Below are 18,968 nucleotides of genomic sequence, written 5' to 3'. Positions count from 1 at the left end.
GTGGTCTGTCCCTGGTTTGGTGAGATGGCTGACTCCACCCTCTGAGCAAGTGACCCCTTTGGGCAGGTAGAAGCCCAGGGCACTAGGTGCTAGCTCCAAGCTGGACACAGTATTGCGACAGTGCTTAGGTGTAGCTCCACAATCATGCAGATACCAGGCTGCAGAGGAGCCCTGAGAGGCAGTACTCTGAGCTCATGAGTCAGACAGGAAGTTCCTAACAGAGGGCGGGAAGCAGCGCTGCAGATGCTCCATGGGTGTTGGGCATGGCCTGGTCCGTGGAGCTGTTTTCCTGCTTGTCTTCTGCCCTCCACTGGTGCTGTGCATGGTCTTGCTGTTCTACAGGGCTCAGCACAGAGACAGAGGCCTGACCCATGTGTGCAGGTGGGGAAGGAGCATACAGGCTGGGGAAGTACCAGGCAGGAAATGGCAGAGACCTGCATGCAACAGAAACCATGGGGGACACCACTCTGCCCCCTCATCCACCCTCTCTGCTCTTTTCTGTTTTATTTCCTCCCAAATCTTAGATTTCTCCATGACTTCATTCCACAGGCAACCCTGCAGAGAAGTCTCTGCCTACCCTGACCTTTAAGGGGCTTCTGAGAATTGAGGGGTACAATGGGTATATCCCCAAAACTTGTATGTTGAAATCCTAACCCAACCTCCAACGTGAAGGCATTGAGATGGGGCCTTCGGAGGGCATTAGGTGGTGAGGGTGGAGTCCTTGTGAGCAGGATTAGCACCTTTATGGAAGTGACTCCAGAGGGTTTTCTCACCCTTTTCTGCCAAATGAGGCCACATAGAGAAGGTGGCCATCTATGAGTCAGAAGTGGGACCTCATCAGGCACCAGATCTGCTGACACCTTGATTTGGATCCCCGGCCTCCAGAACTGAAAAATAAGTGTCTGCTGTTTTAACTACCCAGTTTTTATTTTATAGCAGCCCAAATGGTCTACGATGAGGGGTCACTTTCCTCACTCACTTGCCCTGGCCTTTCATTTAATCTCGCAATAAAATTATGGGGCAGGTATGATTGTTGTTCCCTTTACTGAGGAAATAACTGAGTTCAGGGAGCTTAAGTAGTTTGCCCCTCCCACACAGTTAAGAACTAGAGGAGCTGGGATTCAAATCTGTATCTATATCATCTAAGAGCACAGAGACTGACTTCTGTGCTTTCAAGGAGCAAGTGGGTCAAAGGAAAAGGGGAGATGAGGCTCTAGGAAAGGCTTGACCTGTCAGGGTGGGAGAATTTGAATGCTGTTCAGGAGATGGCAGGGGGATAAGCTAAGGGGGAGGCATACTTGAAGGATGGAGGGGGAAAGAAGGGTCACTGGGAACCTTAAACGAACTCCTAGAAGAAAGAACAGGGACCTCATTCCAGATGACCTCAAACTCCTCTATTGTCAGAGAAGTTATTTTCAGTAAAAGGCCTGGGAGGAATTTGGGGGCGGGGTGGAATGAAGGCGTCCAGTCTGCTGTGGGACAGACCTGAACTGAAGGGCATGTCTGCAGAGCACAATAAAAGGCCTGGCTGAGCTCTGTCGCCTCCCTGCAACTGTACACCTCCGTGCAATTAATGAGAACAGGTTTTGGAAAGAGCTCTGTCCCTTTGATGACTCCTACTTTGCCTCTGGCTGCCTGATCAACCATAGTCACACTGAAAGAACGAAGCAAGATGGATGAAGGCAGTGACCTGCCCCCCTCCTCCATCCCAGGGAAGCCCACTGGAGAAGCAGCTGTCTTCCAGGGAAAGGCCCACACCCTATCCGCTCCCCCTGCCCACCAATGGCAACCATTCACCCCAGCTGGGTGGCTGCTGAGCTCGTGGAGGCTGGAATTTTTTAGAGAAGATCCGCTGGGCCATCTCCAGGTGCGCTCCCGGCTCCTGGCTGCATCTGGACAGTGAGTTATTGCAGCCTGTTATCTTCCGCAGCAGGTGGAGGCAGGTAATATTCCTGCAGAGCGAAGCCAGGTAATATTTACTGGCTCAAGTGAGTAAGGAAACCAGCCCTGTCAGAACGCAGAGAATTCGTCTCTCACCCACAGGTTTTTTTTTTTCTTCCCCTTCTTTCTTTCTTCATTATGTTTGTAATTTTGTTTTATTATTTCCCATTGGAAAGCTGTGAAATGAAAATGATGCAATCTACTGCTGAGAAATAATGTCGTGCTCGGGTCCTTTTCCAATAAGCCCCGAGGTTTGCACGCTGACGGCTTCATTAAATTAGTCGGCTCCATGGCAAATGGAAAAACGCTCAGAGCTTTGGAGCTGGCTAATCCGAGTTGGGCTGCCAGAGACCACAGCCCATGAGGGAGCTCAGACGTTCAGCTCTGCATGGCAGGGCGAATAGGCTTCCACCTGACATGAGGGACATTCAGAGGCCACTACGTGTGTAGAGCTGCTGGACCTCCTGTATGGCCCTCAGTCCTTCACTGCACTCTGGTGGGCAGCCACGGTCCCATGTGCATAAGGGGATGGACAGGCTAGGGCAGGACAGGGTGTCAACTAGATGGACCACAGGTACAAGGCAAGGCAAACCTCTCTCCAGGACTCAGGCTGCCAGATGCAGCTGGATGTGCCTGACATTCTTGCAGATGAAGCACAAGGGCTTTGCCCACCCTTCCATCACCATCCCCCTGACCCCAGTTTATGAGAAGAAATTCTCTCCGGCCTGCCCTACTGTAGTATTAAAGATTTCCATTACTGACAGTTCTTTCCAGTTAGCATTCTCAGTATTAAACTCTGTCGTTATGAAGTAAAATATGCATGATCCCTAAATCTATGTGTACTATAACAAGATTTTATTGTTATGAATTTGTCTTCTTGGTCTTCCATTTCTGCCTTGGCTGTCTTTTTAAAACTCTAACATTTGATAACTAGCCAGGAGGTAATTAGGAAGTGGTACTAAAGAATCACAGGCTTATTCTCTCACTCATTCACAGAAATTTATTGAGTGTCTATGGTAAGATATGATCTCACAGCCAGTGGGAAAGAGTGGTGACAGCTAATTATGGCACTAAGGAATTCTGATCTGAGCTGACACAGGAAGTCCACCCCCACCACACACACATAAATATTGGATAAAACAATTTGAAATCACAGCTGCATTTGAAAAGGAGAACAGAGAGATTCCAGATTCCAAAAACAAATGGGAATTGAGTGAGAGTGGGGAGTGAGAGCTGGAGGGGAACCAAAGGAACAACATATCACCAAGGCTGAGGCTTCCATCCAAGCAGAAGCAGACAGGAGGAGACCCAGGGCCTCATGGGTGGCAGAGGCTGAACACAGGGCCTTCCACAAAGCCAGGTGCCTGGAAGGGTCAGAGAAGCCCATTGACCTAGTGGGCGAGTGGAGATGGCATGGAGTAGGACTAAGATTTTGGGTGGAAAAAGCAATGTGTGAGTGGTCACACTCTGAGCTGTGCCAAGCATAGAGAGGTCCTAATTCTTGTCACTTGGTGTAAAAACCACCAAGAGAAGTCAATGTACAAAAGGGCCTGAGCTCAATCCCACAGAGGCAAGCTTAACCTTGCTTTGATGCATGTCTCCACAACCAGGGTGTCTGGGAAGCCCAGAGGAGAAAATTCCCACTAAAGATGAGCTCATAGGAGAAATTACAAAGCACATACCGAAATGAATTGCTAGGAGTGTAAGTCTCAGATTGGACATGGCACCAGGCTCAAACACCCACGCAGAGCCCAGATTGACCAAAAACCTCCCATGTCTCCCCATTCGCTCAACACCATTAAGCTCCAACTCTAATCCAGACACCAGAGAGTACACAAAACCTCTGCCTCTTTCTCCCTGTTCCTGAAAACACGGTTGTCCCTTGGTATATGTGGAGGGTGGGTTCCAGCACATCCCTACCTCATGGATCCCAAATCCATGGGCCCAAGGCCTTCTACAAAGGCCTTCCATGCACTTTCTCCACTTTCTCCCACATATTTGAAATCACCTCTGGATTACTTAAGATACCTCGTGCAATGTAAATGCTATGTAAATTGTTTTTACAGTATTATTTAGGGAATAACGACAGGAGAAAAGTTCACACATGTTCAGTACAGATGCGTTTTTTTTTCTTGCAAATTTTCAATCTCTGGTTGATTGAATCCATGGACACAAAACCTGTGGATGTGGAAGGCTGACTGTCTACACACACACTCACATAACATATGTACAAATTCCTTCTCATTTAATATGCACATCAGGCGATCCAAGATGGCGGCCTAGAGGGAGACTGCACCCCCAGTCGCTCCAGAACCCAGGAGTTAAGAAGGGGAGGCATTGAGAGACTCGGACTGAAATAGAGCCACGGGTGAGTCTGCCCACTGGGTAAAGCTCAGCCCGGGTGGCAGGCCCAGATAGAGGTGGCTTATTGGAGCCAGGCAGGACAGCTAGAGTCTTCCCAAGGTAGCCTTCCACACTCCGGCAGTGGGCTCCTCCCACACGGCCAGCTGCACGGTGCAGGCCCACAGTGAGAGCATTTCCGCACAGAACCAGTTCCAAACCGTGGAACCAGTAGGGGGCTAGGGGCAGTTTTCTTCGGATGAGCTGCTTTATCAGATTCCTCCAAGACATCAGGCTACTGAAGGCTGGGAGGTGATACACTGGAAATCTACCGGGACACTATAAGCCAATAGCGGAAAACTGCAATATCTCAGGGTCCCACTGACAACTGACCAATATGAGAAAACAAGGGAAGAAAATGTCCCAAACAAACCTAGATACTACATCAATAAAACCCAATGACAGCACAGCAGAAGAAATGTCAGAAAGGGAGTTCAGAATGTACATAATTAAAACGATCAGGGAAGCTAATGAGGAGATGAAAGAGCAAATGCAGGCATTGAAGGAGGAGATGAAAGAGCAAATGCAGGCATTAAATGATCGCACCAATCAACAGTTAAAAGACCAAATACGGGAAGCAAGAGATCATTTCAATAAAGAGTTAGAGATACTGAAAAAAAACCAAACTGAAATCCTTGAAATGAAGGAAACAATAAACCAAGTTAAAAACTCCATAGAAAGCATAACCAATAGGATAGAACGCCTGGAAGACAGAACCTCAGACATTGAAGACAAATTATTTAATCTTGAAAGCAAAGTTGGCCAAACAGAAAAGATGGTAAGAAATCATGAACAGAATCTACAAGAATTATGGGATATCATGAAAAGGCCAAATTTAAGAATTATTGGGATTGAGGAAGGCTTAGAGAAACAAACCAAAGGAATGAACAATCTATTCAATGAAATAATAACAGAAAATTTCCCAAATCTGAAGAATGAAATGGAAAACCAAGTACAAGAGGCTTATAGAACTCCAAACATACAAAATTACAACAGACCCACACCAAGGCACATTATTATGAAAATACCTAACATACAAAATAAAGACAGAATTTTAAAGGCCGCGAGAGAAAAGAATCAAATTACATTCAGAGGGAAACCAATAAGAATATCAGCAGATTTTTCAATCCAGACCCTAAAAGCTAGAAGGGCCTGGAACAACATATACCAAGCCCTGAAAGAAAACGGATGCCAACCAAGAATCTTATACCCAGCAAAACTTACCTTCAAATTTGACGATGAAATAAGATTCTTCCATGATAAACAAAAGCTAAAGGAATTTACAAAAAGAAAGCCAGCATTACAGAACATTCTCAGCAAAATATTGCATGAGGAAGAGATGAAAAACAACGATGCAAATCAGCAACAGGAGGCGCTAGCCTAAAGGAATAGCCAAATAAAGGAGAAACCAAATCATGTCAAAAACAAATATGAGTCAATTGACTGGGAATACAAATCATATCACAACAATAACCCTGAATGTTAATGGCCTGAATTCATCAATCAAAAGACACAGACTGGCAGATTGGATTAAAAAGAAAAATCCAACAATATGCTGCCTGCAAGAGACTCATCTCATAGAAAGAGACACCCATAGACTAAAGGTGAAAGGATGGGAAAAAACATACCATGCACACGGACACAGCAAAAAAGCTGGAGTATCCATCCTCATCTCAGATAATGTGGACTTCAAACCAAAACTAGTCAGAAGGGATAAAGAAGGACATTACATGCTGCTTAAGGGAAGCATAAATCAGCAAGACATAACAATCATAAATATCTATGCCCCGAACATTGGCTCATCCACGTACGTCAAACAAATCCTTCTCAATTACAGAAATCAAATAGACCACAACACAATAATACTAGGCGATTTTAACACACCTCTCTCACCACTGGATAGATCGTCCAAACAAAAATTGAATAAAGAAACTATAGATCTCAACAACACAATCAGCAATTTAGACTTAACGGACATATATAGAATATACCATCCAACAAAGAATGAATACACTTTCTTCTCAGCAGCACATGGATCCTTCTCTAAAATAGACCATATTTTATGCCACAAAGCTACTGTTAGCAAATACAAGAAGATAGAGATACTACCTTGTACTCTATCAGATCATAATGGATTGAAATTAGAAATAAATGACAGAATAAAAAACAGAAACTTCTCCAATACCTGGAGACTAAATAATACACTATTATATGATGAATGGATAACAGAAGACATCAGGAGGGAAATAAAAAAATTCTTAGAAGTAAACGAGAACAAAGACACATCATATCAAAATCTCTGGGACACTATGAAAGCAGTACTTAGAGGAAGATTTATTTCATGGGGTGCATTCAAAAAAAGAAGTAGAAATCAACAAATAAACGACTTAACACTACAGCTCAAAGCACTAGAAAAAGAAGAGCAGACCAATACCAAAAGTAGTAGAAGACAGGAAATAGTTAAAATCAGAGCCGAAATCAACGAAATCGAAACAAAAGAAACAATCGGAAAAATTAACAAAATAAATAGTTGGTTCTTTGAAAAAATAAATAAAATTGATAAACCCTTAGCCACACTAACAAAGAGAAAGAGGGAGAAAACTCAAATTACTAAAATTCGGAATGAACAAGGAAACATCACAACAGACACGAGTGAAATACAAAACATAATTAGAAGCTATTTCGAAAATCTATACTCCAACAAAACAGAAAACCTCGAAGACATCAACAAATTTCTAGAGACATATGAACTACCTAAACTGAACAGGAGGACATACACAACTTAAATAAACCAATTTCAAGCAATGAAATAGAAGAGGTCATCAAAAGCCTACCAACAAAGAAAAGTCCAGGACCAGATGGGTTCTCAGCCGAGTTCTACAAAACCTTTAAAGAAGAGCTCACTCCAATACTCCTCAAACTATTCCATGAAATAGAAGAGGAGGGAACCCTCCCAAACTCGTTCTATGAAGCCAATATCACCCTGATACCTAAACCAGACAGAAACACATCGAGGAAAGAAAATTTCAGACCAATATCCTTAATGAACATCGATGCAAAAATTCTCAACAAAATTTTAGCAAATCGCATACAAATATATATTAAAAAGATAGTGCACCACGATCAAGTGGGTTTTATCCCAGGGATGCAAGGTTGGTTCAACATTCGGAAATCAATAAATGTCATTCACCATATCAACAGACTTAAAGTTAAGAATCACATGATTATTTCAATAGATGCAGAAAAAGCATTCGATAAAATACAACATCCCTTCATGCTCAAAACACTAGAAAAAATTGGGGTAGTGGGAACATTCCTAAACATTATAAAGGCAATCTACGCTAAGCCCATGGCTAATATCATTCTAAATGGTGAAAAACTGAAAGCATTCCCCCTAAAAACTGGAACAAGGCAGGGATGCCCTCTTTCACCGCTTCTATTCAACATCGTCCTTGAGACTCTAGCCAGAGCAATCAGACAAACGAAAGAAATTAAAGGGATACGAATAGGAAAAGAAGAACTCAAACTATCCCTGTTCGCTGATGTCATGATTATATATTTAGAGGAACCTGGAAATTCCACCAGAAAACTTTTAGAACTCATAAGTGAATTCAGTAAAGTAGCAGGTTACAAGATCAATGCTCAGAAATCCAATGCATTTTTATACATAAGTGATGAATCTTCAGAAAGAGAAATTAGGAAAACTACCCCATTCACAATAGCATCGAAAAAAATAAAATACTTGGGAATCAATCTCACAAAAGAGGTGAAAGACCTCTACAATGAGAACTACAGAACACTAAAGAAAGAAATTAAAGAAAACCTTAGAAGATGGAAAGATCTCCCATGTTCCTGGATAGGCAGAATTAATATCGTCAAAATGGCTATACTACCTAAAGTACTATACAGATTCAATGCAATTCCAATTAAAATCCCAATGCTGTACCTTGCAGAAATAGAGCAAGCAATTATGAAATTCATCTGGAAGAATAAAAAACCTAGAATAGCTAAAGCAATCCTCAGTAGCAAGAGCGAAGCAGGGGGTATTGCAATACCAGATCTTCAACTCTACTACAAAGCAATAGTAACAAAAACGGCATGGTATTTGTACCAAAATAGACAGGTAGATCAATGGTACAGAATAGAGGACATGGACACAAACCCAAATAAATACAATTTTCTCATACTAGACAAAGGTTCCAACAATATGCAATGGAGAAAAGATAGCCTCTTCAACAAATGGTGCTGGGAAAACTGGAAAACCATATGCAATAGAATGAAATTAAACCCCTATCTCTCACCCTACACAAAACTCAACTCAAAATGGATCAAGGACCTCGGAATCAGACCAGAGACCCTGCATCTTATAGAAGAAAAAGTAGGTCCAAATCTTCAACTTGTTGGCTTAGGATCAGACTTCCTTAACAGGACTCCCATAGCACAAGAAATAAAAGCAAGAATCAACAACTGGGATAGATTCAAACTAAAAAGCTTTCTCTCAGCAAAGGAAACTATCAGAAATGTGAAGAGAGAGCCTACAGAGTGGGAGAATATTTTTGCCAACCATACCTCAGATAGAGCGCTAATTTCCAGAATCTATAAAGAACTCAAAAAACTCTACACGAAGAATACAAATAATCCAATCAACAAATGGGCTAAGGAAATGAACAGACACTTCACAGAAGAAGATGTACAAGTAATCAACAGATATATGAAAAAATGTTCAACAACCCTAGTAATAAGGGAAATGCAAATCAAAACTACCCTAAGATTTCATCTCACCCCAATTAGAATGGTGATTATCAAGAATACAAGCAACAATAGGTGTTGGCGAGGATGTGGTGAAAAAGGAACACTCATACATTGCTGGTGGGGTTGCAAATTAGTGCAGCCACTCTGGAAAGCAGTGTGGAGATTCCTCAGAAAGCTTGGAATGGAAACACCATTTGACCCAGCTATCCCACTCCTTGGCCTATACCCAAAGGACTTAAAATCAGCATACTACAGAGATACAGCCACATCAATGTTCATAGCTGCTCAATTCACCATAGCCAGATTGTGGAACCAACCTAGATGCCCTTCAGTTGATGAATGGATAAAGAAACTGTGGCATATTTATACAATGGAATATTACTCTGTAATGAAGAATGATAAAATTATGGCATTTGTAGGCAAATGGTCAAAATTGGAGAATATCATGCTAAGTGAGATAAGCCAATCTCAAAAAACTAAAGGACGAATGATCTCGCTGATAAGCGGATAAGGACATATAATGGGGGGTGGGAGGGGCTAGCATTAGGTTTAGGGTTAGGTTTAGAGTTAGGCTAAGGAGAGCGGTAAGAATGAAGGAAAGAAGGACTGTGTAGAGGGAAAAGAGGGGTGGGAGGGGTGGGGGCGAGGGGAAAAATAAAATAAACATCATTACCCTATGTAAACGTAAAAAAAAATTAAAAAAAAATAATATGCACATCACATTCAGATATTCAGAAAGAAGCTCATATTGTTCCCAAAGGCAGATGTGATCTGGAAGGGGGCTTCTGACACCTCGTCACCTGCCAGTGTGGTGAGATTGCTGTAGAGGGGTGACCCTCCACTCCAAGCATGGTTTGGGATCTGAATCTTGTGGATCCTGAAGATCCTGAGTCAGGGTCCTTTTTGTTCTCAAAGTTTTGTGTCATTCGACACACTTTCTCAGCTACAGGTGACCAACTAAGTGAGTTAGTCCAGACTACTAAAGTTTGGCATTGAATTCAGTGATCAGAGAGTAAACCGAGGACTCCAAGTCAGGGCCCACCGATGGGCCTGGAAGCCAGCAAGGCATGACCACACTCACTGTACTGAGCATGTGCAGGTCACAGGCATCCCTGGGGTTGTTGGAGGTTGCTGTCCTATAGGTATCGGTAGCTTTGTCGAGTTGGTACAGGTTTGGAACTGTTGTTTGCTTTGACATCACATATTAATAGGAAAGAATGTAGTAGAATAATAATGTTATTCTATTCCAGTTATTCCTAAGTAGGGGAAAGGTGGCTGGGAAATGGCCTATTCCCTTTCTTCTCTGCAGAGTGGACACATAGCTTACGGAGCCTTCAAAATGTCTCCTATAGATGGCTTTACCCCTCCATGGCCTCCTCTCCTTTTCCCAGCATGGAGCGAAATAGCCCCAATAGCAGAGCCACCTTCTAACTACAGAAGGTGGTGGGAAGATTGCATCACAAATACCACCACTGGAGGAGGGTCTGGGTCTGCATGCATCCACTCCTGCTGAAATTTCCGAGTCCACAAGAGTCTGCAGCAATGGGCTTTATAATGAGCTCCAACAACTTTCCTTCACTGAAGGCCTTTCTGGATGAGGGCGATAGGCACCTGCTTAGAATTTAACAGTCACTGTGGTGGGTGGATTCTAAATGGCTCCCCATGATCATCCCTGCCGGCATTCACTCTCCTGAGGAAGCCTCTCTGCTTGTGTATGGGCTGCACCTGGTGACTACTTCTGTTGAGTAGAATATGGCAAAAAGGAGGGGCAGTAATGTGTGAGATTTGGTTTTAAGAGCCCTTGACTCCTGTCTCGTGGATCCTGCGCCTTCCTGGCCTGCTTGCTTTGGAGAAGTGAACTGCTAGCTGGAGAGGCCCATGCAACAAATGAGGCCAGCCTCTCTGGCCAACAACCTGCAAGGAGCCAGCAACTACAGAGTGAGCTGAAGACAGATCTGGCCCCAGCTGAGTTGACGGTAACCCAGCTGAGACCTCAATCACAACTTCCTAAGACTCCCTGAAACATAGGACCAGGTAAGCTGTGCCCGGATTCCTGATGCATAGAAACTGAGAAAATCAATGTGTGTTGCTTTGAGCTGGTAAGTTACAGGGTCATTAGATATGCAGCAATAGATAACAAAGACAGTTACCAAAGAGTACGGCAAATTTACCATGGCAGAGGACGTACAGGAAACTTAATCAACATGGACTGTTCCTTCTCTTAGGCACTATGTGACAAGAAGGGGCAACCGCTGCACCAATTTGCAGAGCACACCAGTAACATTAGGATTTATTAAGGTAAGACCCTCCTATGCTGGTGGCCACAGACTGTGTGGCCCTTTATGGGATCACAGAGACAGTATTTTAACCAGGAAGGAGGCATCAGAATTAGTTAGAGACCTACAAATCAGGAATGTTGGGACTCCAGATTAGACAGATTTCCTCAGTGAGCCAGGTCTGGATATGCAGTAAAAACCACTGGTTTGGCCCTACTTCCCTGTATGACATACCAGGAAACCACGGGCAGAAGAAGTGACGTGTCTTTGGGGATCACACAGCTAGTTGGTGGCAACCCAGGATAAAGGTGCAGGCCTCCCACCTCCCTGTCTTCATCCACTCTGCCACAAGATGCCCTCCCACTGCCCGCACTCAGAGAGAAATCAGCTTAGCCCTGGGCCCGTGAGAGAAGGAACAGCATACGGTACTTAAGGACAACTTCCAAGGTTATTTTTATTTGTTCTGAAAAACCACCTCCATCCTTCATCTCTCAACTTAGTCCTGGCCTGGTGACGAGGAAAACTTTCCTCCCTGGTCTCCGTGGGTGCCTCTTTTGTACAGAGAGGGAACGACAAACATTTCCCTTCAGGTCTGGGCCTCCGGGGACCAATCAGGGGAAGACACAGCCAGGACTGGAACTTCACAACATCGAGAACGCGTGGGATTCTCACTGAGCCTGTTGGCTTGTGATCTTTTCTTCCATCCTCCCTGAGACAGCTGCTCCTGTCCTGGGGGGCTTCGCTCGATGACCTCCAGTTCAGGGCGTCTGGTGCAGTCACTGGCTCTTCATAGCCTGGTTTCCAGTCTGTTCTGGCCCGGGCAAGCACTACCCCTGGCCCAAGCTGGATCCGCCCAGGGTCCTCAAGAGCTCACCATGTCCCAGTGCTGGCTCATGAGTGAGGACTCACATGGGTTGACCACAATCTCCTTGCCATCTTCTGTGCTGTCACCGAACACATCAGTGTCTAGGCAGAGGTGCGATGCTACGTGCTCGATGCGGGAGCCCGTCTTGGTCCATTGCTAAGAAGACGGAGAGGAGAGAGGATGAGCTGGGTTTCTCTGGCTGAGGCCCCAGGTTCCATCCATAATAGGAGTTCCAGCTTCCTCAGAAAGGTTGCTACCACGCATCTAGGGTCAGCCCGAGACTTGATTTCATGGTCTCATGGAGGAATGAAACTGCAACTAATTGCTCTGCCAGGGATTGTTGTTGGTTTTCTTTTTTAAAAAAATTGGATTAAAAAAAGTTAAAGGCAAAATCAATATGTTTGCTAGGAAAACTCATTAGGAGGCAATAACTTTCCAAGCAATAGGCCAGAAAATGTGAAGTGAGCTAGTCATAGGAGCAACCCAGGCCACCATCCACACTTGGTACCTGTGCGGCTGTGAAGAAGTGGCAGCCAAGATGAGTAGGCCTGGTGTGGGCAGCTGGGCTCAGCGGGCGTTCATAAGCCAACAGACCAGGGGTCGAGCTGCATTGCTACTGGCACCTTGGAGAGGCACCCCAAGCGACATCCTTCCTTCCTCTCCTGCCCAAGGGGACTCCTCTTATTCACCCTTCCTTTTCCAAAGTTCCTCAGTTTTCCAGCCCCTGAGACTTCAGTCTACCCAGACCATGACATTATGGAAGGCAGCCATGCCCCAGGGACCTGCTGAGCCCTTACCTGTCTGGAATCTCCATTCTTGCAAAGCACAAGAACCACCGGGGCACCAGGAAACAAGGTAATGACTGACAGGCACAGCTCCTCCTGGATGATCTGCTGGGTGTACGTGAAGGCCCACACCTATGGGGAGACCAGGAATGTGCATTCAGATGGAGGAAGCCACCACTCATGGGATGCCACTGTGTCCACCTAAGAGAATCAGTACAGCTGGGTAAGAAGTGCCAGGGGCCCAGCACGCACTGACCATCAACAGGGTCACCTTGGAAAATACTATGCAAGGGAGGTCACACTTCCACAAAAGTCTCTGTCCCCACTCCCATGAAGGGGCCTGGGCCTTTGCATGCCTGCAACTTCTAGAGTCACTGAACAATTCTGGGCTTTGGGCAGGAGCCTGAACAGCACTGGAGCTAAGCTGTGTGGTATCCAGAGTCTGTTTGTACATAATGTCTCCAGACTCTGAGTCTGTTCCTCACTCTTGACATTTCACACAACACCACCTAGCTGTCTTTAGAATGTGCCCTCTTCTTTGAAGACAGCCCAAACTGGTGCCATGAGAACATGAGAGCTATGACAGAGGCAGAGAGAGGGGCAAAAGGAAAGAGGAGGAGCTCCAGGGAAGGGCTGGAAGAAGAACTGGGAGCGGGAGTTATGAGACATCAAACTGTTGCAAGAGAATGAAAATGCTGCAACGTGGTACGGTGGGCGACTTGGTCTCTGAACGCCCGCAGGGGGAGAAGCGGGGGCATGGCTGACAAGCGGAGATGCTGGTATAAGGATTGGGCCTTTCCTGAAGTCAGCACAGGGAAGGGTTCTCATGCATATTCCCTCCGCAGTGCCAGAGGCCACAGAGAAACCGCTGCTCGGGAAGTCTGATGCGCCCTCCAGGCCTCATGAAGGGGTTTTCCCAGGTTCTGACACCTTGGCCTTCACCAGGGGGCAAAGACCTTGACTCCAGGATCGGGCCCCCCACCCACCCAGGGAGGCTGTAGAGGACCCTGTCAAGGCTGTATTTCTGCCAACTAGTTGACCCTAAGCCTCTGAACCAGGTCCCCCATGGATTACCTTTCTGTGGCCTGAGAATGAAAAAAGGGCCCCTCAACAGGCTAGCACCCTGCCCTTGAACCAAGTGTGCCCTAAGAACATGGTCTTCATCTGCCTTTCTTTCTGCACCTTCCCTGCCGGCTCCTGGACCAAGACGGTCCCCCCCAGGGCCTGCTGAACACCCTGAGGTCTGTCTGGGACCTGCTTTGCCCCCTTCTTCCCCCACAGGCTCAGGCCCTTCTGCTGTCCTGTCTGCACAGCTCATCCTCGCCTGAGTTGGCCTGCCTAATGGATGGCAACCACTGCCTTTCCTGACCTAGGACTGTCCCTAGTCCACACACCCCTCAATGGGGCCACCAGCCAGTGGGAGCTGCTATCCTCTAGAGAAGCTCCTGTGGATTCTTTTGTCCCATTTCAAACTGCTGGTGCTGAGACCTAGACCAGAAAGTATTCCCTGGGGGGTGGACAACTAGAGATGGACAATGATCATCCCCAAATTGATGTTTCTCACAGCCTGGTGGTGGGTACATTGGGAGTTCTTTATTCCATTTCTATATCTACATATATTTGAAATTTTCTATAATAAAAAGTCACAAAATATATTCCTTGGGACATACCAAGACATTCTCTGGCCCTGTGAACATCATCATTGCACACAGCCATTTGCCTTGCTCCAGGATCCGCTGAAAGGGGAAGGAGGTCTGCACAGAGCAGAGCGATGACCTTGAACTGGCTGATGATGGCTAACATTTATCGAGTACTTTCTGTGTGCTGGACACAGTCCTGAGAATTTTAGACTGACTGACTAATTTAATCTCCATAAGAATCCTATTAAGTAGATATTATTATTACTCCCAATTTGCAGATGATGAAACCAAGGTCCAGAGAGGTTGTTTAAGGTCACATATTGGCAGTGGCCCCACACCAGCTCTCCAACTGCTCTGCCACGGCTGATGCTGGCTGAGTCATAGCTGATGTGGCAGCTCCTTTAGACAAGTTTAGTCATGGGAGAAGATGCCTGTCTGTGAGTTCTATTCGAGGTTAAAAATAATAAAGCCATAGACCATTTCACCTTGACAGGAGAGTTGGAGATAGCAAGAGATTCTTTTTTGGGGGGTGGGGGTTTATCGGTGATTGAACTTAAGGACACTCAACCACTGAGCCACATCCCCAGCCCTATTTTGTATTTTATTTAGAGACAGGGTCTCACTGAGTTGCTTAGCACCTCTCTTTTGCTGAGGCTGGCTTTGAACTCGCATCCTCCTGCCTTAGCCTCCTGAGCTGCTGGGATTACAGGCGTGTGCCAGCATGCCCAGCTAAGAGATCCTTTTTCTATCTACAAAAAGATTCCTCTGTGGTCAATTCCCAATGACAGCCCTATACACAGGCAAAAGTCATCCCCCATGTCAGGGCCTGGGGTGGGCAGGCCAGAGAGTAGACCCCTCCCTGACAACAATGGGAACTAGGGTAAGAAGGTGAACGGAAGCCTTCACTCTGTGGATTCCACACCAGGCCCCAGGGCACACATGCTGCCAGCCCGTGCCTGCCCTTCTGCTTCCCACCTGTAGCCTCCATATCCAAGCGTGGCTACTCTGCTAAGCAGCTTCCCTGGGCCTAGGTGTGTGTATTAGTGACACAGTCCACCTCAGAGGGCAAACCAAAGCAGGAGATCCACCCAGGTCCTGAAATCAGGTTGGGGCTACTGGGCAGGGAATTCTGGGATCCTAGATCTCTGGAGTGTGATCTAGAAGGGGAACCCTGCATATAAGCCCAGAATATTCCTTGGCCTGTGGAGAGGAGAGAAAAGGGCCCAAAGCCCAGATCTATGGGCAGGGCTGCCAGGGAACTATTTGTCCGGGTCCACAGGACAACCGACCTCAAATTTAGATTTTTGCCATTCTCTGGAAATGAGGCTGAACAGTCACGGATGAGGACAGAGGATGAGGTTTGCTCCTCTGGTCCATTACCTGCCCATGTAGCCCAGTAGGGAAGCACGAATTAGCATTTAAAAATAAATCCTGTCATTATCTTATGACCACCACAATATAATGACACTGTGTTTTTTTGTGATAAAAGCATTAACAGATTAAACACAAAAATGTAAAATACACCAGTTTCTGAAATCTCATTTCGGCAGCTCTTTTTTAATGTCCTAGGGGCCTGGGAGTGCTAGGGATGGGTTCCCCTGATTTCTGAGGCTCCCTGTTCACAAATGCCTTTTGGGAAGAAATAGCCAGATGGCACACCCTTGAGGTAGGGTCTGAGGAAGTCACCCCCGAGACCCCCATGGGGACTGTGTGAGGGGGCACAGACATGAGAGGAAGCCCTTCCCTAAGTGCGTTTTCCATTAGTTGGTCCTTTCCTGGGATTTCACTCAGCCTCACAATCTCCCAGGAGAGGGCTGACCTCTGGCTACATTTTTAGGAGGGGAGGAGAGGAGAGAGAAGGCCGAAGAAGGAGCAGGTATGGTAGGGAGGCAGGGAGAGCTGTTCTGAGTTCCACTCTGCACCCATCAGAGTTCCCAAAAGGGCCAGTGATGAATGAATTTATTAAACAAACCCTGAATCAGAAATGGACTCAGGGAGGGAAAAGCAGTCGCCTAGGCAGGTCTGGCCTCCACTGACAAATGCTGGGCCCTCGGAGGCTGAAGACTCCATCTGGGGATTGGCAAAAGCACCGCCCATGACCGCTGTCCCTCTCCACCCCCAATGTATACACACACAGCTGACCCCAGGGAAGGTGACCCAGAGGCTATCCTAGAGGCTGGTGTGAGGACAGGCCAGCCAGGGGCCAATAAAGAAGGCCTGCCCCTGGCTCTCCACCCCCTTTACTGGTCCTGAGGAGAGAAACTGACCACCTGTGCTCCGAGGATGTCTGAGACAGCCATGGCTGGTGATCAGGAAGCGGCCTAGCAGTGGGGCACTAGCCTCCTCTCTCCAGTAAACACCTTTCTGGTCACAACTGGAAGCTGGGATGGGAATCAAAGGGGCCACAGTGCCCCACCTGGGGCTTGCTGTCTTGCCCTGAATGGACAGGCAGAGAGGAAAGATTTTTCTTAAGAGCTTAAAAGAGGCAGGGTGAGGAGGAGTCCGGAAGAGGGTCTGGTTTTGGAATGGTCCAGGCTCCCTCCTCTACTAGGCAGGGAGAATCAGCTGAGAGCAGTGGAGTGATTCTGTCCCCATCCTCACCCAGGGGACATCTGGCAGTGTTTGGAGACATTCTTTAATTATTATGATTGGGCTACTGGCATCTGGTGGGGGGTGGGCAGGATGCTGCTAAACATCCTACGACGCACAGAACAGTCCCCACAACAAAGAGTGACCCTGTCCTGCTGCCACAGGTGCTGAGGCTGAGAAAGCCCAGCCTCGTCTTCAGGCTTCCTCTCTGCAGGCAGCAGGCCTGTGCCTCACCCTGCTCTGATCTGGGAGTGTTCATGTTCAACCGAGGCAGAGCCAGCCTCGCTTACCCCATCTGTCAAGTGGGGATGAAAACAGGACACAAGCCATGCAAGGGGTTGCTGGAGGACAAAGGAGGTGATGTCTGGTGAGCCCTCGGCCCAAAGCCTGGCTCTGACTAAGAGTAAGTACCTCATAAGTCGGATTCCATGCCACGTGGGAAGAAGTGTTGGATGGGGTAAGGAGAAACATTAACCCATGCAGGGAAGTGAGGTGGTAGTGCTTTCAGTAAGAAGAGAGCCCACGTCATTTACTGATGATGTTGAGGTTCATGTTCAAAAATGCTTCTGAGCAGGGAACACTAAACAACTAAAAAGAAAAAATGAGCCCAAGATGGTGTTGCTGGTTTTGCTGTGATCAATGTGACTCCTGTCTGAAAGGGATTCTCTCAGGGCCGGGCCTGGTTAGGTGCTTCCCATTCATGGTCTATTTAATCTTCATAAAATGGGAAGAAGCTACCATGTTATGGAAGTTGGTACTGAGGATCAAGGAGGCCAACTGCTGGTGGGCTCAGGGAGTGGCCTGCCCAATACCAGGAACAGCCCCTGGAGCTGACTGCACATGAGCCCTCCTCAGTGAGATGGGTTCTGAACTGAGAGTATCCAGGGCCACCAGCTGGCTTCCAACCTGTTAGTCACACCAGGGAACTCATTAGTCCATGGAACATAGCCTTAACGTTCTCTCAGACAAGCTGTCTAGAGTGAATGAGCCTGGGTCCCATGAACCTTTCATTCAGGTAAACTCCTAGGTGCTGGATCTCTGAAGGATCAGCCACCGTGATTGGTACTGATTGTGACAACAGCCTCAATGCACTGACTGCCCAGGCTGCGGTCCCTTCATCAGGTGTACAGACATGGGCCTCAGGCCCACCCCTAACCAGCGGCAGCAGGGTGCTCACACATTCTTCTCCTGTAATTGCGTTAGGGTTAGGGTTAGGGTTAGGGCTTCACTGGACTCACATTTGGGATCTTTTCTGTACTTCCACTTCATCCTGTTCTCTTTTCCACATCGCAAAAATAGAGATGCATATGGGATTAGAACCCCAGCACATTTTGTGTTGGGTCATGGAATTGGGTTTTGGGGTGACTGCTGGGCTGGAATTCTGGCTCATTTGCTTAATAACATTGAGCTTGGGTGAGCTACTCAACTCTTTCTACCTGAGTGACTTCAAATGCCAAATACTCTTGGTCGCTGTGGCAGAAGGTCCAATATGTGGGATGAATGGGTTAACCCGTGGGTTCCCAGGGTGGTACTTTCCATTTAGGAAACTGCTCTGATAACAGCGACTGGGAGAAGGAAGAGCGACAGCCCTTCAGATCTGCCTTTGGAAACTGCCCAGGTGAGGTGCTGGCAGGGGGCTTGTGAGGGGCTCTTCCCAACGTTGTGCTGAGGGAGCGCCAAGAGGAATATGGCGCAGGCAGGGAGGTGACAGGCTGGCGGC

General features: G+C 46.7%; 1 protein-coding gene across 1 annotated transcript in view; it reads right to left on the bottom strand.

The window, feature by feature from the left end:
- Positions 1–11,832: 11,832 nt before the first annotated feature.
- Galnt14 (polypeptide N-acetylgalactosaminyltransferase 14) overlaps positions 11,833–18,968 on the bottom strand; it is a 201,960-nt gene continuing 194,824 nt past the window's right edge. The window contains exons 14-15 of the mRNA XM_047522509.1: positions 13,032–13,151; positions 11,833–12,390 (exon numbers count right to left, since the gene is read on the bottom strand). Coding sequence (XP_047378465.1) covers positions 12,232–12,390; positions 13,032–13,151 — 279 coding nt within the window. The 3' untranslated portion in view covers positions 11,833–12,231. The remainder of the gene's footprint in view (positions 12,391–13,031; positions 13,152–18,968) is intronic.

The sequence above is a fragment of the Sciurus carolinensis genome, chromosome 13 (assembly GCF_902686445.1).
Source record: "Sciurus carolinensis chromosome 13, mSciCar1.2, whole genome shotgun sequence".
Classification (NCBI taxonomy): domain Eukaryota; kingdom Metazoa; phylum Chordata; class Mammalia; order Rodentia; family Sciuridae; genus Sciurus; species Sciurus carolinensis.
This window is presented reverse-complemented; position numbering and strand designations above follow the sequence as displayed.